Below are 22,943 nucleotides of genomic sequence, written 5' to 3'. Positions count from 1 at the left end.
GCAGCACGGTGGCCGCGGGACTCCTCGGTCACGGCCGCTGCGGCGTCGCTCGGGCTCCGGTCCGCCTTGTCGCCCCCGCCCAGCGCGCGCGACCCTCTCCTCGGCGCCCGATGCCCGGGCAGCCCCGAGACTGCGCCACACCACACTTCACGGGGCCCACTGGAAGGGGGGCCGCCCCCGGCGGCGACGGCTACCGCCGCCGCCGCCGCCGCCCTCTCCTGGCTCAGCGGCCGGCTCCCCACTAACGGCTTCCCAGAAGAGGGCGCCCGAGGAGGCCGCGGCGCCTCGAGGGCACTACGACTCCCAGAAGGCCCCGCATAGAGGCCGCGGGAGCGTAGCCTGCCGGGAGTTGTAGTCGCTCAGCCAATAGGCTCGTAGGTTGAGCGGAGACCGTCGGCGTCCTTCTGGGCTGGTCTAGGTGCCGTGAGAGCTGTGCAGTTATCGCGAGACGACTCTCGGCGGCGTCCGCAGCCGCACACGCGTTTCCCCAGTAAAACTGCTTTCGGCCGCCAAGGTTCCCTGGCTTGCGGCGCGAGTTTGGCGGAGCGCTCGGCATGGGGAAGGCCAGGCTGGCCGCGGCACGGAGGCAGGCGCCCCGGGCGCCGCTGGGGGAACGCGGGGGCCCGGCGAAGGCCAACCCGAACCCGTTCGAGGTGAAGGTCAACAGGCAGAAGTTCCAGATCCTGGGCCGGAAGACGCGCCACGACGTGGGGCTGCCCGGCGTGGCTCGCGCGCGGGCCATCAGGAAGGTGAGGGGCTGCCGGAGCTGGCTCGACCGTCGGCTTCTCGCCGCCGCGTTTCCCCGGCTGCAGGGTGGAGGCCGCGCGGGCCGGTTCGGTGCTTTGCTGTGGCGTGGGCAGGTCCCTTGCACGTGCGCGGTTCTGGCGACTCCTCTGACTGCCCGGGCAGAGCTGAGCCCTCGGAAGCCACCGGGCGTCCTGCACAGCGCGGCCTGACCTTTCCCTTTGCTCTGAGCTCTGCGCGTTCGGGGTCCGGGGCCGTACAGGACGGTGCACAGCGGCGGCAGTAAAACAATTCTTATGGTTGTTCTGAGGAACATGCATTATGAGGTTGGTGAATTAATTAAGGCACAGGAAGAAAAAGGTGAATTCCCCATAGTCCCACACCTGGTAAGGGCTGGACTTGCATTCAGGATCAATGTCTTCAAAGCCTTTATGCTGCACTGATTGCCCGGTCTAGCTCTGGGGAGATATAGGTAAGCCAGCTTTGGCCCTTGCCCTCAAGAGCTCTAATCTGCATTCCTTCATAGAATGTACACCAGGTGGTAATGGAGGGGAAGATCACTACCACAAGGAGCTGACAGCATTATAATAGCAAGACAGATGACACGAGTCCACTGCACACTCCAGTGCCTGACGCGTAGGGTGGGCCTGTAACCTCTAGTAGAGAGACCTCTGTCTTTGGTTTTCTTACTCTTAAAGTGATAATAATGCACATCTTTCCTTGTGGTGGTTATGAGAATAAAAGTAGTACACCCAGTGCATAGTACACATTCTCTAAATATCTTTATTGTTAGACTTCTTGCCTTGTCATTCTCAGACTCCTTCATAGTCTGACAGGTTAAGAAGGTTGAATTCCCTAAAGCAGAGATTGACAAAAGGACATGAGGAATGACCGTGGCTTCCAAGACCTGAGCTGGCTGCAGTAGGAACTTTTGCCTATCACAGAAATTACTGTTTGCTAAAAGACTACCAATTAGCAGGAGCTTATATATGAGCAGCTCAAGTCACCATTTCTTTTTGGTTTTTGCAGCTAGGGCCTTATGCATGCCAGGCAGCAAGCTACACCCCAGCCACCCAGTCATTACTCCTAAGCCCCAACAGCCTTGCAAGCCCCACAGCCCAAAAAGGACAGCTTGCTGAGACCTCTTGTGTCTGACATGGGAGGGGAATTGTGACTCCTCTCCAAGTTCCCAGGGCTTGGCCTATGGTAGAAACTCAGATACTGGAAGGAATCAGAAGTAGAACCTGAGTACTACTTTCAGAGATGACAAAAGTCCTATTATAATTAGGAAAGTCAGAAAATTTTTCCTAGAAGGAATCATATTTGTGCTTGTGGGTTGAGTGAGTGGACTACTTTGGGGATAGGTAGAAAGCACATTGTCCCAGTGCATTGAAGGATGTGAGCAAGTCACATAATTGAAGAGCTCAGAGCTGGGGGTACAGCAGGTCATCCAGCAAGTTAAAACTGGATGTGTGTGTGTGAGTTAGGGCATACAGCTAAGCTGTGGGCCTGGGTCCTTCCATGTCTGCTAGTTCTTGAGGAGTAAATGGGCTGTCCCAGTTGTCTAATCTAGTTAGTTAGGGTGCTTTGGGACAGCACTTTAAAGTAATAGTAAGAGGACAGTCCCAGAATCATCGCTTTATAGCTCTGCCTCTCTTCCTTCATTTCTAAAATAAATTATAAAATAACAATTATTAACTGGTAGCACACACCTATTATCCCAGCTTTTTGGGAACCTTCGGTAGGAGGATGGCAAGTTCATGGCCAGTGTGGGCAACTTAGCAAGACCCTGTATCAAGGTAAAATAAAAGGGGCTTGGAATGTAGCTTAGGGGTAGAACACTTGCCTAGCATATGCCAGGTCCTGCATTCAATCCCCAATACAGGAAAAAAAAAAAAAAAAACTGTTACTGATGTAGTTAGTTCCAGATTCCTTATAGTAGGTCACTGAAATGTTTATGCTTAATCCTCACAGACTAGTGAAGGAAGTACTGTTATCTTCATTTTTTCCTGAGAAAACTTCCATTTGGAAGTGGTGGGGTCAGATCTAAACCCAGACTCTAGTGCTTGACACTACAAGCTGGGGCAGTTTCCTAGTGATCTCTGATTGGCTTATGCGACCTCTAAGGACTGCCTGAGATAGGTGGATATCTTCTTGAACAGATGTGGCCACTGGGGACAGTCCAAAGTCCTGAGTTGGTAAGGCTAGTGGGATTGCATGTCCATGCTGTGGACTGTACCTCTCAGGCCTTTGTGAGGAGGGGACAGAGATGCAGGAACTATTACTCATGCTGTGTCATAAGAATGCTCCTTCCCAGTGTTGGATAGCTTCTTCATGCCCCTTCCCAGGATGGTTCTGGGCTTCCTGGATAATGCATGTTTGGCTCACCCAGAATCCTTGAAGAGTATAAGAAACATTCTAGTCTGAGGTTGGGATAGGGATTGGAATACCTGCCAAGGCACCCAGCTTGTGCTTAGGGTTTGTAAAGCCATGGAATTGGATTGTTCCAGGATCCCCGCTGTGTGATGGTCCCATCTGGGTACCCCTTCCTTTCATCACTGGTCATATATAAGCTCCTGCTAATTGGTAGTCTCTTAGCAAACAGTAATTTCTGTGATAGGCAAAAGTTCCTACTGCAGCCAGCTCAGGTCTTGGAGGCCACAGTCATTCCTCACGCCCTTCTGTCTAATCTCTGCTTTAGGGAATTCAACCCCAATGAAAGCCAGCCTTGAATAATATTGAACTCATTAATTGCTGCTAGTGGGAGAATACTAAATTGATTTTTGATACAGTTGTTGGAATTCTGAGTTTAAAATATTGCCTTGTTGATAAGGTATAAACTTCCCTCATTTGATAAGCTCATTTTATGACGTCATGTCGTTTGCAAAGCATAACTGCATTTCTTAGGAGTACCTTCAGTGGAAATAACCGTCCCTCCATGATGGAAGGAATCCAAACTTACTCTGTTTTTCCAAGTGAATCAGGCCTGAGTGAACACTTTTAAATCCTGAGGCAGCTGTGACAGCCGAAAGAGCAATTCAACATAGCCTGGCTGTGAATGCTTTTGGCCCTTCCTTTCTTTCAGCACCAGGTAGACTCTAAAGAGGAAAATAATTATCCCATTAACTGAAAATGAGTTGAGTTGATTTAACTCTTCTCAAAGTTCTGTTCTTACTAGGAAAGACCTATTGTGGATGAAATAATGTGGTTAGACTTTTGACATCACAGCACACAGCTCTGAACTTTAAAATACACACCATTCTGATGCTCCTGTTAGGGGCAATTGAGGGATTTTTTTGTAAAAATTATTTGATTTTTTTTTTTTTTCCAGCGTACGCAGACTTTACTAAAGGAGTACAAAGAAAGAGATAAGTCCAATATATTTACAGATAAACGCTTTGGGGAGTACAATAGCAACATAAGCCCAGAGGAAAAGATGATGAAGAGATTTGCTCTGGAACAACAGGTATGAAAAGAAAAATGCAGAAGAGTCTGCTTTAAATTTTACAAAGAAGTCAAGCTCAAACAGAGGGCTGTTTCTCCTTATTTACCTTTGGGGTTACTTGCCTGCCAGTTATAGGGGATATACCTTTTTCAGGTAGGCCCAAGGGAACATGACTTTCTGCAAATGCTAGTTATTAAGTAGATAAACATCGGAACCAGAGCAGAAGGCAGCAGCACATACTGGAGTTCTTCACTAAAAGGCTAGCCCTCAGCTCTGTCAGGCGGGGAGTAAGTGGTGGAGGAGCGTTGTTGGTGGGAAAGACTGCTTGATTTATTGGTAATTTAGCCTGACCCATTGATTTTTTTTTTTAAGAATTTCCATCCATGGGTTCTGTTTATACCTAAATCATTGATCACATGACCCAGCATAATCTTAAGGCTGGTTAGGCTATGTTGTCATGTTTCACACATAATGGAAAAATAATTTTTTTTTGCTGAGAAATGAATGATAATTTTGGAAAACTGATTTGCCCTGCACTTTTGTCAGCGACATCATGAGAAAAAAAGTATTTACAACCTAAATGAAGATGAAGAATTAACCCATTATGGCCAGTCTTTGGCAGACATCGAAAAGCATAACGACATCGTGGATAGTGACAGTGATGATGAAGAAAGAGGAACACTGTCTGGTAAGGTCAGAGGTGCTGCTACCCGAGCCTGTGGCCTTGTGGCAAGGGATAGTGTTCACTGGACTTTGTCCTGCTCCTCTCAGAGATCTAGAGAAAGTTGTTTCACACACGTTTCACCTCAGTAAATTCTGCATTTAGCTTTTTAAAAAAAAGTTTCAGAATTTGAGGACAGTGTGGGTAGGTAGGAAGATAGCTGCTTATGCAGGCTGAGAAAGCCATTTTCAATGGCTTAAATGCACCATTTAAGATAGAATTAAAGCTGTGGATGAAACTGATCTCACTGACTCACAAGACAGCTCTTTTACACTAAACTGCAGTGCTTTCTTGCCTGCTATTTATAAATCCTGACCTTTTTGTAACAGTGGTGTGTACATACTTCTTTCAGTCTTCCTACAGGACCAGTTACAGTCATTTTGTGCAAGACATATTATCTGCAGATAATGACTTGAAATAGATTAAATCTTGTCCTTGATTATCACTGTGTTGAAAACTTGGCTGGTGTCTAATAATCTTGGGTTGTGTTTATAAAGTTGCAGGTGTGATATTAACTTGTTCACATTCCTTATAAGTGAAGGGTAAATCCCATTTTCCAACATCTTCAGAAGAAATCTACACAGAACTAAAACTGACTCCCAGTTGTGTTTAGTGCCTGGAAAGCTGAGGCAGCAAAGCTTGTTCCCCAAAGCTGCCTTTTACTTCTGGATAATACAGGGGTGAAAGGTTGAGGAACTGAGCTAGCCTGTGGGGCAGAACCTACTGTGCTGTGAAGGGGCCTTCTTGCGGCTTCTGTTGTGCTGGGGATCCAGACAATAAGCAAAGTATGTCACTACATTATGCCATCTAACAAAGTGGAGAGTAAAAAGGAAGCCAGGAAAGGGCTGGAATGTACCTTTGGAAGTCATGACCAGCCTCCCTGAGAACATGTGGTGTTGCCCTGTAAGCCAAGAGCACCCCCACAGAGGGAACGGGGAGTCCAGAGTGCCTGAGGCAGAGCAGCAGGGTGGCCATCGGCCGAGAGCACGGGAAGCAGTGGTAACACATAGACACAGGACCTCTGGACACAGAGAGGAGCTTGGCTTTTACTCAGGAAGAAAGCCTTAGAGATGTCTGTGCCATGGAGTCTGATAGGACCAGGTCAACAGGATTTACTAGTGTGTTGGATATAGTGTGAGGAAAGGAACTCAGGTGGCTGCAAGGAATTCAGCCCAAGCAACTAGGAGGAGGAATTGTTACCTTTCTTGGAGATGGGGAAAACTAGGACAGACAAGCTGGGGGAGTTTGCGTGCCTGTGAGACAGACAAGAGACAGTGTCAGAGGGCAGCTAGAGGCTAACTCAGGGAGAACACAGGTAAAGGCAGGAACTGAGAGGAGGTGCCAGCATGGAGACCATATGAAATCACCAAGAGAGCAAGAATGGATAGAGATGGCAGGAGCTGCAGCCTGAAGAGCTGAGGAATAGGAGACCAAGAGGTCACAGGTGGGCGGTAGCCAGAATCCATGTAGACACAGCATTTCCCAGAGGAGAGTAAGATGCGTCAAGTACTGGCCACAGATCAGCAGGATTCCATTTCAGAAGGCAGGGCAAAGCTGGAGAGGAGTCGGATTCAAGATGCAGTAGACAGCATCCTGGGGGCACTGTAAGGTGGGGTTGAAGGAGGTCATGGAGTGAGGTGGGGTCGAGAGTGCTTGCTGTGTGTTCTAATGTAGGGGCAATAAAAGAGTGATCCTACAGAAGGGGAGACAAGGGCATGCTTGCTTGGTATCTGAGAAGGGGGAGATGAGTGTCGAGGTGAGGGTTACCCCAAACAGCTCTGGATAACTGGAGGAGTCACAGTCCTAGGACCCAGCACCACTCTGGTTGACTATGGTCCGCGAACTATTTTTTAGTGAAATAGTAAGCTAGGTCTTCAACTTAGGGTGAGCAGAGTGCTAAAAAAAAATGCTTACCAAACCAGGGCCCAATTTTTATGGTGGTGCTTTCTGGTGTTTCTCTCTAGCTGAGCTGACTGCTGCCCACTTTGGAGGCGGAGTTGGACTCCTTCACAAGAAAACGTCTCAGCAGGAAGGCGAGGAGGGGGCAAAACCAAAGTCACGCAAAGAACTGATTGAAGAGCTTATTGCCAAGTCAAAGCAAGAGAAGGTGGGTAGCTGGTGCTCTTTCTGTAGAGTAGCTCCAGTATGGGAAACGCCCAGCTTGTACTCTTTCTCCCTGTGCATTTCTGGATTTAGTAAGAGCATTCATTTTGGGGAAGAATTTTAATCTTTTTAATCTTAATCATTTTAATCTTACCAGGCATAGAATTCCAACCGGTGGTTGTTGGCTTTGGTGTTGGATGTGTGTCAGGGTGTGCTTGTGAAAGTGATCGTCACTGCACGTGAAACTGAAGTGACTGCCCAGAGCGTCTAAGTGAGCAGGGAAGCCTGTAGCCCTGCTACAGAAAGGAGGGCTCTCCCTGAGCCTGCCTTTGTGTCTGCACTGACAATACATAGGTTGTGTCTGTTTTTCCAGAGAGAGAGACAGGCAAAACGAGAAGATGCCCTTGAGCTCACAGAGAAGCTGGACCAAGACTGGAAAGAAATCCAGACCCTGCTATCCCACAAAACTCCCAAATCAGAGAAGCAGGAGAAAAAAGAGAAACCTAAGGTAGGAATTAAGGGATTGAAAACTGCAGTGAACTTACATTATCGACTTGGTTCTTCTTTGGAGAAGAAATTGAGGCCAGGATGCTTTCCTGGCCTTCCTCTGTTGGGACAGGTTTTCAGTTGCACATCTCTGCTGAATTACCATTTGCGTGCTGAGCTGGGGTAGAAACAGACTTAGGACTCACTACTTCAGTGTCTGCTTGAGGTGGTTAGCATGCCTCTCGGGCAAGAAGTGCTGTGGGTGGAGACAGTAGGGTTTGAACCTCCCTGTTCCACATGTGTTACACTGAGGTATGTTTTTAATATACACTTTTAATATACACTTAATTCTTCTGGACAGTGTTGCTTCACTCTGCTGTTTTTTATGTCTAAATTGTTGGAAAATGGTGTCTTTGTTTGAACAGCTGGATTCCAAGGGAAATATTAGGATTTTACTTGGTAACATCATGTAGCCATCTGTAGCACAGCTTTCTCTGCAGAGGAGAAGGCTCAGATAATGGTACCCTGCGAGGCCCTTGCAGAGTGTGTCGGGAAGCAAAGCAAAGATCTTTTCTTTTTTGTTAAACTGTTAAAAAATGTCTTCTCTCCACCGTAGCCTGATGCATATGACATAATGGTTCGTGAGCTTGGCTTTGAAATGAAGGCACAACCGTCTAATAGGATGAAAACGGAGGAGGAGCTGGCAAAGGAGGAGCAAGAGCGACTGAGGAAGCTGGAGGTACAGGGGCCTGCGTGCAACACAGCAGGCATGGGCAGGCTCTGGGGAACCTCAGTTTCCTGTTTGTAAGATTCAGTTGCTGCCTTTCATTTATAGCTCTGTCTGCTTTATTTTGAAAGGTGGATTACAGATATGGTGTGTTTAAAGTTTGTATTTACTAAAGCAAAAATATAAAATGCTTTAATACCCAAGCACACCAAATAAAATAATGGACATTCCTTACAATTTCTCTTTGTTAAAATATCTGCTAACAATGTAGTTGACTGTATTGCTTTATGGGTTTTATTCTGTGCATTAAAATTTGGGGTGGTTGGGTGGGTAGGGTCTGGGGATTTAATTCAGGAGCACTTGACCACTGAGTCACATCCCCAGCCCTATTTTGTATTTTATTTAGATAGGGCCTCACTAAGTTCCTTAGAGCCATGCTTGTTGCTGAGGCTGGCTTTGAACTTGCGATCCTCTTGCCTCAGCCTTCCAAGCTGCTGGGACACAGCACCCACCTTAAAAAATTTTTAAATGTTATTCCATTTAAACAAACATAAGATAGGGTGGGTTTGTGGCTCAGCAGTAGAGTGCTTGCCTCGCACGTACAAGGCCCTGGGTTCAATCCTCAACACCACATTAAAAATAAGTAAATAAAATAAAAGGTATTCTGTCAAACTACAGCTAAACAAAGATAAGATAGAGACATACTATTCTACACTTGGCTATTTTAATGTAATACAGGTTGTGTTGCAAAGAGAAAGTCCTTGGAGCTCCATTAGGGTCAGATCTTAGAGGAATAGGTTTTCCTTCCTTGTGGCTGGAAAGTATTTACCAAGATTGAATAGTCTGATAAATATGGAAGTCTCCCACTTAACACCCAGCGCTCTCTTCTCTGAGTGAAGGTGGCAGAAGGCAGGCTGGAGGCCCTGTGGTCCGGAGCTGGACACACACTCTCTTTTCATGTGTTTGCTCACACCATGTGGCTTCTCTTTTCCTTCCTGTCAGGCTGAGAGACTTCGAAGAATGCTTGGAAAGGAGGAGGATGAAAGTATGAAGAATCCAAACCTCACGTCAGCAGATGATTTAAATGACGGCTTTGTGCTGGACAAAGATGACAGGCGCCTGCTTTCTTACAAGGTAAGATATTTGGCTTCATTTTCTTTCCTTTTAATTTGAAAACATAAGGAGTTCATCACAGATGAGAATGCAAATCTGAAACCATTTCTCTAAAGTTCTTCATCTGAGTGCTGGTGGGTGTCAGGTATCAGAACTTCATAAAGGAGCCTTGTGTGCTCTGTCTCCCTCCCTCTGCAGAAGGTGCCTGATGATGAGCCACGTGGACTGCCTTTGCCGCTTTTCTCAGTTGTTACAATAAGCACTTTCTCATCATACGATTTAACTGGTTAGCTGCAGGATCTCAGCAAAACAGGCAACTAATGCAGGGTTATGGCTCTGAGTATTTTTGAGTAATCAAGTTTCTAAGACAGGTATATTTTTATTCACAAAAATGAGAAAGGTCTCTACTCACTTGTCCTTTTAGAGTATAGCAAGGCTGAAAGCAGAAAAATAGACAGGCTGCTGTTTGAACAGAAAAGGGCCCAAGACAGGAAACTGGTGCTGGCAAAAAAATCCAAGGTTATCTGGAATAGCAGAAATGGGGTTGCGCCCAAATTAGGAAACCACTGCTATCCTCGGTGTTCCAAGTCCCCAACAGAGGCATGATGCTCAAACTCTCAGAGCTGCTGATACCCATGGGTATACCTTCCCAATCTTGGACCTGCACAGCTCCCTGGCAAGACATAGACCTAGTCTTGGCAGGACTCACTAGGAACCTATATTAGTCCTTTTTTTGCTAGTATAACGGAATACTCAAGGTTCAGTGGTTTTCTAAAGAGGTTTACGTAGCTCACAGTCATAGACATTCTTCTCAGTTGTGGTGAAGGCATCGTGGTGGTTTGAGTATCGACAAGAGAAAGTGATCATGTCACCAGATAAGAAGTCAAGAGAGGGAGAGCGGCCAGGTTCACACGTTTCTTAAAGACTTTCCTGAGAACGCACCAGGATGTCCCAGGAGAACTATCATAATCCTTTCCTAGGACACTGCCCTTCCTGACCTAAGGCCTTCCAGTAGCCTCACCTTTTTTTTTTTTTAATTGCAGGCGGGCACAATATCTTTATTTATTTTTATGTGGTGCTGAGGATTGACCCCAGGGCCTCGCGCATGCTAGGCAGGCGCTCTACCACTCAGCCCCAGCCCCAGCCCTAGGCCCTGCCTTTTGCAGATCCATCACCTCTTACAGCACCACACTGAGGATGAAGATTCCAACACAGGAGCCCTGAAGAGATGTACTATCTCCAGATCATTCTAGAACCTTCATCTCCTGTGTCTGACAGCATAGATGGGGGTGGGCAAGGAGGACCAGGCCCAGGGGACGGACAGGTAGGAATGCACTGTACCTGTTGTGTAATCTGTGCTTTGTGCAGTGATGCTCCTAGTCTCTGGTCCCTTTCTAGGATGGAAAGATGAACGTTGAGGAGGATGTCCACAAAGAACTAAGCGGGAAAGCTGGCATCCAAGGGAGCGACGAGGAGGAAGGCGAAGGGGAGAGTGACGAGGAGGAGGCCGAAGGGGAGAGCGGGAACCCGGACAGCCATTCAGACCTGGACTCGAATGCAGAGAGTGAGGAGGAAAGCGGGAAGCCACCGAGAGCGCAAGGGCAGACTCCTGGCAAGAGACCGAGAAGTGATGACCAGAACACTTGGAAGGCTGCCAGAACTGAGCTGCCCTACACCTTTGCAGGTAGCAGGGTGCTGCTTCTCTTGGGCCCAGGGACAACCTCTGTGACCTGGCTAAGCTGTGCAGCTTGAGTGCACAGGAGTCCGCTGTGTCTGCACCGGGCAGTTTCTGTGGGCTGTATGCAGATGAGGCAGACATACCTTTTCACCTAGTGTCTTCACATTCTCTCTGTGGATCCCAGAGGCTTGTGTTCAGGCCTGAGCACTTGTTTAGCCACATAACCCTCTACCTAAACTTTCGGGGGTTTGTCTGACGTTCACTAAAACTAGTTCAAGTAAATAGCCCTGAGTTATCCTGTGACTGGAAGTTCTTTCCATAGGATAGCTAGCAGTGAGGCTCACCTCCGGGGACGTGGCCTTGATGGGTGAGAGTCTCGGGAGGTGGCATTGCTTAGCTCTTGTGTCTCCTTCCAGCTCATCTGGGGCATTGAGGCAGTAAAACTAACACTGACACTGAGTGACCCCTGGGTTGTGGATACTGAATCAAAGTCCTGCTCAGGGAAGGGTGGTAGGCCACAAATGCACTGGGGCTGTCCTCGGGTGCATGGTCAATCCTAGATAGCCCAGTTCAGCTAGGTGTCCGCTACGTTGGATTGTTTGTGAACAAAAGCATGTGTGTGATGTGCCTTACCTCTTCTGTTAAAGCAGGGAGCTTGCTTGTCGTGACTACTATCCCCCTGTGTTAGCACAGGGGGAGCCATGCTCATTGTAAACGTAAGTATGTTTGGGTTCGGTAGCTCCTGAGTCCTATGAGGAGCTGAGATCTGCGTTATCAGGAAGATCGATGGAAGAGCAGCTTTTGGTGGTGGAGCGAATTCAGAAATGCAACCATCCAAGTCTCGCAGTGGGGAACAAGGAGAAATTAGAAGTACGTTGGAATGACGAGGTGTTGAGTACCGGGAGCAGGAGCAGGCCCCCAGTCGGAGCCTCAGGATTGCTGAGGTTACACATATGAAGGGTGCCTCCTGCTGGGGAGCACATAACTGTCCCCCAGAGCTTGTGAGCAGGCCTCACAACAGAATCACCCCTGGGCACTGGGCACCTCCCTTAGACCTGGCACAGGCCCTTCCTTTCACTTGAGAGCAAATGGCTCACAGCAATCCCATGGCTCTGCCTACAGAGACAACAGCACATGTCCCTCCCCATTGTTCTGTAGGTGATGCGTGTCACCCTGTTAGTTTTGGTGACCAGTGTCTCTGTCTGCAAGTGCCACCTGGTCCTTGGATACCTCCCAGTGTCCCTGTGCTCCAGCTGAGCCTCTGTATTTTGCACAGGTCCCATGTCTGGAAGGAGGTCCCTTGACCCACCTCCTTTGCTAGACTAGATAACAGAAGTCACATGCCTGAAGTTCCGATCTTGGTGCTTAGCACTAAGCTCTCTTCCCAATTCATGTTCCTGCAGAAATTGTTCGGCTTCCTTTTGGAATACATTGGAGATTTGGCTACAAATGATTCACCAGACCTCAAAGTAATTGATAAGTTGGTTGTGTAAGTAAAAACTGTTCCTAAGGATATGGGGCTGAACTGGCAATGTTTCTCCCAGTTAGGCTCATAAATACACATTTTGAAATCAGTAAGGCAGTCTGGTGACATGAGCATGGCAGGTAGGTGGACTGTCCCCAGAGCTCATGAACAGGACTCACAAAACAAACCCATGGCAGTAACAGTGACACCTTCCCACTCTGGCTCATGCTGCTCCCAGCACCACAGAGATGGGACCTTGTTTTTAAAAAAATGAATCCCTCAGACTCACTTATAGTACCTAGTTTCCTAATGGAGCTCTGGGGGATTGGGAAGTATTTGGAATGCATGGTAGAGCATCCCATTGTCACTACTAGAACTTGAGCCCTGTGGGCCAGGTCTGTCACCACCTCTATGCATCCTAACAAGGCTGGCTCTACTTGAGCTGGTGATCTCCTGCTAGGAAAGCACTCCTGTGTCCTCCAAAGGGATGGTAGGGGTGGGCCCTGACTTCCAGTACTGCTGGCACACACAGAAGGATGATCTTAACAAAGCATCTGCAAGGAATAAATGAGCTAATGTGTAAAGTACCACAGTTGGCACATAGAATGTGCCCAACAGTAATAATGTTTCCACTCAAAGGTCATTACCAGATTGTTAGGAAATAGCAAGTCTAAGTACAGTAATTATCATAAAACACCATTAGAAATTATCTGGAGGCAGGAGTGGTGGCACATGCCTGTAATTCCAACTACTTGGAGACTGAGGCAAGAGGGTTGCAAGTTGAGACCAGCCTCAGTAATTTTAGTGAGGCCCTGTCTCAAAATATAAAGTGCTTCGGATGTGGATCAGTGGTAGAGCATTTGTTTAGCATGCACTGGGCCCTGAGTTCAATCTCCAGTACACCACCACCAAAAAAGAAAACTTACCTGGGTCATCAGGAAGCTCAGCAGACAATAGTAGGAAAAGAGTGATTCACTAAGACTGGGGCATTGCATGAAGGTCAGGCCCTTGGCGTGTGAGGGTTGCCAGCGAGTTCAAAGGGTTCATCCAGAGGCTTCCCTTTCTGACTTGCACAATTAGCAGGTGACTGCACAGAATGAGTTTCCAAGAGTTTTCTGTGTTTTGTTGTCCAGAGTCCTCTCCTGACTTGAATTTGAATTTCTGCTTCATAGGCAGTTATATAATCTTTGCCAGATGTTTCCTGAGTCTGCAAGCAATTCCATAAAATTTGTTCTTCGAGATGCCATGCATGAGATGGAAGAAATGATTGAGACCAAGGGCCGTGCAGTGTTCCCAGGGTTGGATGTGGTAAGCAATGCAGGGTCTGCAGGCATGGTCCTGAGCCATGAGAATCAGGTTCAGTTGGCATCACACAGAGGACCAGGAGGATGCATGTGTCTTTGCATTGAGAGGCTGGTTGTGCCCTGGAGCTTCCAGACTGGTGGGGAGAGGACTGCAACAGACCTGAGAGGACAGTCGTCCTACTGGAAGTTAACTGAAGTCGCTGATAGAGAGAGATTCTGGTTTGATTCCATGTGGACGGGGCTATATCTGACCTTTTTTTTTTTTTTTTTTTTTTGTGGGGTGGGTACTCGGGATTGAACTCAGGAACTTTACCATTGAACTACATTTCCAGCCCTTTTTAATTTTTATCTTGAAACAGGGTCTAAGTTGCTGAGGCTGGCCTCAGACATGTAAGCCTCCTGCCTCAACCTCTTAATTCATTGGGATTACAGGTTGTGTGCTGCTGTGCCTGGCTGTATCTAGTCTTAATGGCAAAGATGCTTTAAGACTCACAGAAGCATTGTGTTTATTCCTAGAGACCCCTGACTATTTGTAACAGCCTTATGTGACACTTAGTATCTTTGAAGAAGAAATGCAGGGTTGCAGTGGCAGACACTCTCAATCTTAGCAGCTTGCTAGGTGGAGGCAGGAAGGTCTCGGATTCAAGGAGCATAGGAAACAGTGAGACCCTGTTTCCAAATGAAATAGGAAAGGGCATGTGGCTCAGTGGCTAGCACCCTGGGTCCAATTGTCTGGGGCAGGATGCGGGACACTGGCAAGAGCTCCCTTCAGGCCTCTCCCTGGGCCTCATTTTCCTTAGAACCCCCAAATTAAGGTAGGACATGGAGGTCTTTTGGAACACCCTCTTAGAGCTCTGCAGTAATACTAGAGTCCCTGTCACCACCAGAAAGGAGGAAATGGAGCCTGCTGGCATGTGTCTGCTATTTTTAAATTCACATGGGTCAGAGCCACATAGTTGTGGGTACTTTGGGGGAATTTCTTGGTGCCCCTGGTCAAGCAGGGCATTCTTGAGATGCTGCAGAGTCCAGACAGGGCAGTTAATCTGCCAGCCACCCTTCTCCGTGGCTCATGTCAGTGGCTCATGTCAGTGTCACCTGCCGCCCCCCCCCCCCATCTGACTTACACATAGGTGTTCTGCAAGCATAACTGGCTGCCATCATTAAAGAGAACAGCTACATGGATGAGTGTTGACGTGGCCCTGGGGAAATTTAGTTGAGGCAGCTTCCTGTCCTGGAGATGGCAGGTCTCCCTCTTCCTCAGGGATGTGGCCTTTTACTCTAGCTTTTCACTCTAGCTTTCTGGAGATATCAAGGTTTCAGCATGACAGAGCTCCCCTTCCTAACCAGTGGAATCCTCACCACACCTGTGACAGGCCCTGGCCTGAGGCTACAGTGGGCTGGGCAGTGCTGGCCTCTGTTTCCTGGAGCCTTGTCCTGAGCCACCCTGCAGAGGTGATGCGGCCCCTCTGAGGTGCTGCTGCTGGGCTCGTTGCCCTTGCAACCACCCGAGATGGGAAATGGAGCCTCGCCAGCTCCCGGAAGTGCTGGTTTTAGAGGCTGCATGTCACCCAGAACTGTTATATGTTTTTGTAATGAAAACAAACCAATGAACTGGTACTTTGGGCCAGGGAGGAGGCATCTTCACCAGTGTGGGTGGAAGGTTCCCTCCTGCTGTATGAAAGGCCACTTCAGACTCCTCCAGCTCTAACGTGGGTCCCTGGCAGCTGCCCCTAAGTACCCCCATCTGCTGCTGGTGGCAGGCTCCTGTGGAAGCTGCTGCTCTGGGATTGGACCTACTGAAAATAACTGCCTGTTCTAAAGAAACTTGTCATGCCCAGCAGTTCACATGCTTTCTCTGGGTGATGTTTTCAGACCTAGGTGAGGGGGAGCATGGCGCCCACTGATGCTGGCTGTTTCACCAGGACTTTAAACCAGCTCTGCTCCTGGGCCCCTTGCAAGAGTGTGCTTTAGTTGAGCTTCATTTCCTTCTGTAATCTGTGGCAACACTCTCTCTCCAGCTCATTTATTTGAAGATTGCTGGGATGTTGTTTCCGACCTCTGACTTCCGGCACCCAGTTGTGACCCCTGCCTTCCTGTGCCTGAGCCAGCTGCTCACGAAGGTGTGTCTCCTCTTCCCAGAACATCTCAGGGCCATGTTGAACAGGAGCATGGCTGAGGTTCAGGGATACAGACCGTGAGATCAGGCCGAAGCCCACTTGTCTTTAGGACCTGTGAGAACTAAGAGGTCAGAGTTCTGGTCAGACAAGGTGCGCAGCACCCTTGAGCGTTTCCCTGGATGGGCGGGGTATGGGAGTCTGGTGTAGAGGATCATGGTTAGTGGAGGATGTGTCCCGAGGAAGGAGCTGGCAAATCAATCTGATAGGGACTTTTGTTCCCTTTGGGGGTATGGATTTCAAATTGGTTCCCTTTGTGAGGCATACAGTTGGCCCACACAGACTGCAGTGATCCTGCCTTACACATGGGTAAGGCTGTGTCATCTGCAGGGGTCATTGTCAGGATGCAGGACTTGCTCTGGGTGAGGCTCAGAGCACAGCTCCCCTGGGCAGCCAGGTGTCTTGTCTCACACAGTTCCCAGAACATGAGTCCAGAGCACCAGCTCCCCTGTGGCTTCCTTTCCAGTGCCCGGTGCTGTCGCTCCAAGATGTGGTGAAGGGCCTCTTTGTGTGCTGCTTGTTTCTGGAGTTCGTGGCTCTGTCTCACAGATTCGTACCTGAGGTTATTAATTTTCTTCTTGGGATTCTCTACATAGCAACTCCAAACACACAAAGCCAAGGTGAGTTGGTGTGTGGGAACTTCCTTGACATGTATTGTAAAGAGTAATTCCCCAGAGACAAAAACAAACACTTCTGCAGTCTTGTCACCCAGAGCAGCATGTTCTCCTCTGAGTGTGCACGTGCACACACCCACACCCACACCCACACACACTCAGCTTGCTGCTGAGGGAACGTGCTTTCCAGGCCTGAGGTCACATGTGCAAGTCTGAGCAGAGACTATGAAGAGGACACCATGCAGCCAGGGCTCAGTGTCAAGAAATATACATAAAAATCTTGACACACTTCTCTCTTAGGCATTGAAATAATATTGTGAAAAGAAACGGGGCTGGGAATGTGGCCCCGTGGTAGAGTGCTTGCCCAGCATGCAAGGGCCTGGGTGCAGTCCCAGCTCCACACACACACACACAAAACAGAATATCAGTCTTAATTTAATTTGGGAGGTTAGTTGTACTTGGGAGGGAGCCCGGGGCCTGGTGCATGGTTTTTGTGTCAGAATGTTGCCCAGGCTGGCCCTGATCTCTTGAGCTCAAAACTAGTCCTCCTGCCTTAGCCTCCCCACACCTTGCTCTTCTTTCGTCCTATGTTAGGTCACTTAGCTCGCCATAGGATTCAGGAAGGAGCAGTAGCGAAGCAGGGTTGCGATGAGGAGTCCTCCCATTGGCTGATCTTCTGAACCTGGTCCTGGCCTCATTGCCCTTCACTGGTCAGGGCTTCCTCACGCAGACTCTTCCTTCTGCAAACTTCTCACTCAGCTACCTCCCTGGAACTGTGATGGGTGCTTGGTCTGTCCCATCTGGGTCTTTTCCAGACTTAGGGCTTTGGCCTCATCTCATTTCCAGCTTGCTTCATGCCCAGAGGCTGGCAGAGAGCACAGGGCTGCCTGTGTGGGGCCTGGGTAAGAGCTGTTTTGAAGCAGTATCTAGGCAGTTCCTCAATCAGGACTCCATTCCTACTGCCTGCCCCTCAGCTTTTCTTCCATGACAGGACTTTCCCGCATGTGGCTTCCCTGATCCCTGGTGGCACTGGTGGCCATTGCTGGCACATGTGTGTCCGGCTCAGTGTTGGCAAAGAGAGGCACAGCCATCCACATAATCCCCAAAAGGGGAATGGAGGGAAGACGACAGCACTTCTGCTGGAAAGAGCTACAGGAGCTACCCCGGGGCCGTGCAATGCAGTGGTGGCGTGAAGCGCAGCTGGCCTGGCCTGGGGCAATTGACAACAGTCTAACCATCTGCCCAGCTGCCTCTGCTCAGCCCTGCCCAGGTCTTCGCAGCAGTCTGCCCCCGCCCCCAGCATCTGTGTTTCCAGGTGGTGGGCAGGTTAACTGCTGCACACCCTCTGGGTCTCTGCTGACATCCCTCCTCCAGACTTGAAAACTGCCTGACCTTGTCCTCTCCTCCTGGCCATCTCTTTCACTCTCCCTTTTCCTACTTAGTTGGTTTCTTTCTGTTGGTTTTATTATGTCTCCCAAGGCTTTGGTCAAGGCCTAGAGCCTATGATACCACACATAGTAGGTCCACAGGAAGTCTGTTGCCAGCAAGCCTCCAAGAAAGGGTTCAGGCATGGCTCTGACCACCCCTGCCAAAGCTTCTGCCAGGGCAGCATTGTACCCATGCTGTCTGCCTCCTTGAGTTGACTACAGGTGTGGCACCACCCAGGTAGCTTGGGGGCAGAGGTGCTACAGGCTCAACCTGTAGTCAGTAACATCCCATCATCTCTGTCATGCTTGGAATTCAGGTTCTACTCTGGTGCATCCTTTCAGAGCACTTGGGAAGAATTCCGAATTGCTCTTGGTCTCTGAAGCAGAAGATGTGGCCACCTGGCAGAGGGGAAGCCTCCCCCTGCGCTGGGCAAGTGGGCCGAGCTCCCCGACTGCAGCTGAGGCCACCCACGCCAGGTATGTCAGACAGCACCCCAGGAGGGTGGAAGACATGGGCACTTTTCACTCACCACCTGAAAGTTTGTTTTTAGCTGGTGTGTTTCTTCTCATGGCCCTTTGGGTTGATGTCTAAAAAGTTTCCTAAAAATGTGGATTTTTTTTGAGTCATACCTGCTCAGTTTCAGTGTTAACCTGGGAAGTAAAGGGAGCCGTCCTTTCCAGTTGGCAGTGTGTCTCCCACAGCCCTCCTTCCTGCGTAGGAAGGAGGCGGCTGTTCCTGGGTGCCCCCGGCTCGTGGTGAGCTGAGGGCCCTCACTTGACTTCTCGGTAGCACAGCTGGGGTGACCTTCTCACCCAGAGTACTGGTTTCCCAGTGACTTGGAACAAATGGATGTCCTGCCCTTGTTTCCTGCTCCTGCAGACTGTCCTGCCTGGCTGTGTGTCTGGCCCTGCTAAAGCGCTGCGTGCTCATGTATGGCACACTGCCATCCTTCTACACCATCATCAGGCCCTTCCGGGCCCTCCTAACAGAGCACCTGACGCGTTGCAGCCACCCCCACGAGCTCCAGGTATGCTTCCCTGGTCCTTGAGGTGTCGATGAGCCAGCAGTGGGTCAGTGGGGCATAATTGTCCTTGAGGTTGCTATTTAAGCTAAGGACTCCATCTTTACAAAATCAAACAGGAATGGGAAATGATATCATACTGTCCCTGGTCTCTGAGCACCACTGGGCTGGATTCAAGCAGAGTCTGGATCCATGCCGTTACTGGGCGGAACCTGCAGGGGGCTGCACTGAAAGACCACTGAGCCCAGCTGGGGCCTGCAGCTGGGTCTGCAGCACAAGGAGCACCTCAACTCTGCAGCTGTCTAGTGGGTTCTTGGGGTGGTCCCTCTGTTCTGCACAGCCCTGAGGGCTGTCCTCCATGGACTTGGGCCTCGTCACCACAGACCCTCCAGTGCATCCATGCCCTGTGCCCCACCTGCTGTCCCCCACAGCACAGGCCCTTCTGCACCAGCCCAGGGGGCCACTGGAGGAGGAGGTGCCAGTCACCCTCTGAGCCCTGGCCCTCCCCTGCATTCCCCTTTCATTATGAACAGAAGGAAGGGCTGGGGCTGGGGCTCAGTGGTAGAGTGCACCTAGCACAGGTGAGGCCCTGGGTTCGATCCCCAGCACCACATACAAATAAATAAAATAAAGGTATTATGTCCAAGTACAGCTAAAAAATATTAAACAAAAACAGGCAAATGCTGACCACAGCACAAGGCGCTGCGGTGTGCTGCCTCCTGGCCTGGAAACCTGCCTGTGCTCTCCTGGGATCCTCCTATCTGGTCTTCTTTGCCTGGAACTCTCCTTAGAATGTGGCTGTCTCCCACTCCTCTGCCAGGCCTCCCGACATCACCACTGTGCTTCCTGGGCCTCTTGCCCTCAGTGTGACCACCCTGAGTGCTTGCACTATCATCTCTGTCCCTCTAGGACAGTGGAATGGCTGTCCTAATCCTGGCCAAGTCTCGAGAGCCGAGAGCAAACCGAGTCACCATCCTCAAAGTCATGTCAACTTGTCAAATGCAGATGTTTGTACCTGCACCCACTTACTGTGGACATGGCTGTGTTTATGTTTAAATGACAGAGAATTTTATCTCCTGGTCTTACAGAATTTGGGCTAGCCAAGAGGGCGTGATGGGATATGTAGGTTTCTAGGCACTCAGGTTATGTCCAGTTGGGCTAAGAAATGGCCATGCTACGGTTACAGGAAGCCAAGCAGCCCGGGCTCCAGAACATAACCTGTGTAGGACCAGCATCAGCGAGCTGCCTGTAGGAGGTTCCTCAGAAGCCCACAGTGGCCTCTCAGCACCTCAGCTGAAGTGTCCTAGCCGTGGTGCTGGTGAAGATAAGGCCCAGCAGCCTCACCTGTCCCCTCGTGTGGCTTCACCAGCTGCCCCATAGCACCTTCCTCCAAGCACCGAGACCACCTCAGTAGAGGTGGTGCCCTTTGCACTTCCATGGAAAGTGTGTCGATAACACATTTCTCTAGGAAGAAGGGATTTTGTTAAGTTTCATAATAGAAGCACAGATAGCATGGCTTCTCACTGCCTAAGTAAAGCCTTTTAGTTGAGCCAGGGTGGCCAGTCCCATTGCACATGGTCTCCTTCCTCCTTGAAGGAGGCTCTTCCTCTCACTGCTGTGCTGCCCTTCAAGCAACCATTACCCTTCACTTACCCAGTGGGGCCGGGCTGGCTGCTGAGGCCGCTGGACTGTCTCCATGTTGCCTTGGCTGTGGACCCCATAGACTCTGTGAGGGCGCACTGCAGACAGGTAGCCCCAGGACAGCTGCTTCATGTTTTTTCAGGAGCTGTTTCAAAGCACACTGGCAGAGGTGGAAAGCCAAAAGCAGCTCTACCGGCCACTGCTGTGTGAGAAGAGCAAGCCAGTTCCGCTAAAGCTGTTCACCCCTCGGCTGGTCAAAGTGTGAGTGGGGGGGCCAGGACACTGGGCTCTGGCTGAGAGGTGGCCCCCATAATGCCTTTGGCTTTCCAATTTCAGCCTGGAATTTGGAAGGAAACAAGGGAGCAGTAAGGAAGAACAGGAAAGGAAGAGACTGATCCACAAACATAAACGGGAATTCAAGGGTGCCGTCCGAGAAATCCGCAAGGACAATCAGTTCCTGGCTAGGATGCAGCTCTCAGAGATCATGGAAAGGTAAAGACCCTGTGGTGGGAGGAGGACCCTGGTGAGACTGCAGCACTCCCAGGCCCCTGGTCTCTGTCACCAGGATTGCAGACACTGGCATGCAGCAGCCTCTGCAGGGCCGAGCAACTTCATTCCCCCAACCCTCCACCCGTTTCTCTCCCTTTGGGTTGGACTTGGTAGCTGGTGTCGTTTTGAGCTGTTATTGGGTCACAAGACATCCTCCAAAAATGGGCACTTGCTTCTTTTATAGGGATGCAGAAAGAAAGCGGAGAGTGAAGCAGCTTTTTAACAGCCTGGCTACACAGGAGGGTGAATGGAAAGCTCTCAAGAGGAAGAAGTTCAAAAAATAAATTATTTTGTAAATGAGGCAAGGTTGTTTTGTGTAATGAAAGTAAGAAGGGGTGCTACGTCAGCCTGGGTTTCCCTAGGTTTGAGTTCCTTTTAAAACATCGTGATGAGATAGAAAGAATTCAAAAACATACTTTAGGAACGATCCTCTGTGTGAGTTTTGTGCTGATAAACTATAGCCATTCTGTGCAGTGAACCCAGGGACACTGAGCTACCCCATCCCTTTTCATTTGAGTCAGTCCTTGCTAAATTGCCGGGGCTGGTCTGTACTTTCTATCCTCCTGCTTCAGCCTCCTGAGTCACTGGGATGTGCCACTCACTGTGCTGGACAGCATTTCACTTCAGGATGGTGGTCCCATGAGAGGACACTGCCTAGTGCTGTTTGATGTCCTAACTGAAGGATTCTGTGACGTCTGCACAACAGTGCCAGCTACACATCTCGTCACAAGTTCACTGCTGAGCAGTACATGACTGAACACAGCTGGATTATTGTGTCCACATAGGTTGTTGTCACCTTGATTTCTGACTTCTCTAGTGCAGTGTGACATCTCACCAAAGAGGTGGATAAGGATAATCCAGAGCTTGACTTTGGGTGTGAGAGAAGGTATTGGGGCCACGGTTGGGACCCAGAATGAACACTTGTGGAGTGCCTTTGAGACCACAAAGAGGTAGTGTCAGGGCCACTGTTAGACTAGCAGGTCTGGGGCTCAGAATCGGGTGCACAGGACAACAGGGCACCCTTGGTGGTGTTACCACTGTTTACCGGTGACGAGTCCTTGCTTCCCCAATGCTGAAGTATAGCACCAGAGAAGGCTTTATTAAAGGACAGCAGAAAATACTTTTCTCTCAAGAAGGGGACCCTAGAGGTGCAATCCGTGGAAGGTGGATGTCTTCCCCTTTTTATAGCTAAAGTTTTCTTTCAGCTTTCCTGCATTCCTGTCCTCTGTTCTGTTATCTTTCAGTGATGGAATGTAGGTGGGAAGGCCCAAAGGGTGGGGGACAAATGGGCCTAAGGAGTAATCTGGGAAGGAAGGACTTTTGGATTGGCATCTCCATGTTTGCTGGGTGCTGCTTTATTAACATTTCCTTGGGATGGGCTCTGGGCCTTGAGGACATTCACATTTCAATTTCCCAAGTGCTCCTCTGCTTTCCTGGGCTCCATTCTGTTATCCATATTAGACCCGATTTACCTAACTACACTACCTACCTACCTATCTTTAAATCTGGCTTCAGTGGCATGCCAGGCTCAAGCCCAAATTGTCAAGAACACCGTGGGCTGGCAGGAGGAAGGCGGTCCCGTGAGGCGTGGGCCAGTGGGACCACACGCAGGCGTCTTACCTGGGATCCTTCTGGGAGGCTTGCCAGGTGTGCGACATCCAGAAGAGCGGGCTGGTCCCTTCTTCGCGGCCACGTAGGCGCAGACGGGACCCTTGGGCAGCCTCCAGTTC

At 49.6% G+C, this 22,943-nt stretch overlaps 1 protein-coding gene across 3 annotated transcripts; it reads left to right on the top strand.

Annotated features, from left to right (window-relative positions):
• Nucleotides 1-439: 439 nt before the first annotated feature.
• On the top strand, nt 440-21,508 carry Nop14 (NOP14 nucleolar protein). Of its 3 annotated transcripts, none has more exons than XM_076864199.1 (18): nt 441-749; nt 4,076-4,210; nt 4,736-4,877; nt 6,875-7,017; nt 7,387-7,521; nt 8,116-8,238; nt 9,229-9,360; nt 10,738-11,023; nt 11,757-11,887; nt 12,421-12,506; nt 13,655-13,790; nt 15,805-15,906; nt 16,427-16,580; nt 18,319-18,478; nt 18,882-19,029; nt 20,807-20,925; nt 21,001-21,156; nt 21,398-21,508. In XM_076864199.1, the coding sequence occupies exons 1-18, from the start codon at nt 555-557 to the stop codon at nt 21,495-21,497; spliced, it is 2,583 nt and encodes an 860-aa protein (XP_076720314.1). In that variant the 5' UTR covers nt 441-554; the 3' UTR covers nt 21,498-21,508. The 3 variants fall into 3 exon arrangements, with proteins under 3 accessions (XP_076720315.1, XP_076720314.1, XP_076720313.1); XM_076864198.1 differs by having other exon boundaries at nt 16,376-16,580; XM_076864200.1 differs by lacking the exons at nt 20,807-20,925; nt 21,001-21,156; nt 21,398-21,508 and having other exon boundaries at nt 440-749; nt 16,376-16,580; nt 18,344-18,478; nt 18,882-18,999.
• The last annotated feature ends 1,435 nt before the right edge of the window (nt 21,509-22,943 follow it).

This window comes from Callospermophilus lateralis, chromosome 8 (genome assembly GCF_048772815.1).
Source record: "Callospermophilus lateralis isolate mCalLat2 chromosome 8, mCalLat2.hap1, whole genome shotgun sequence".
In the NCBI taxonomy this organism is placed as follows: Eukaryota; Metazoa; Chordata; class Mammalia; order Rodentia; family Sciuridae; genus Callospermophilus; species Callospermophilus lateralis.
The sequence above is the reverse complement of the archived record's forward strand: the minus strand, read 5'-3'. Positions and strand labels throughout refer to the sequence as shown.

Excerpts from the sequence above, each read along its gene's own strand:
- Nop14 (XM_076864198.1), top strand. The coding sequence starts at position 555 with ATGGGGAAGGCCAGGCTGGCCGCGGCACGGAGGCAGGCGCCCCGGGCG. Across the intron at positions 8,239-9,228 it reads AGCGACTGAGGAAGCTGGAG|GCTGAGAGACTTCGAAGAAT; the intron begins GTACAGGGGCCT and ends CCTTCCTGTCAG. Across the intron at positions 9,361-10,737 it reads GGCGCCTGCTTTCTTACAAG|GATGGAAAGATGAACGTTGA; the intron begins GTAAGATATTTG and ends GTCCCTTTCTAG.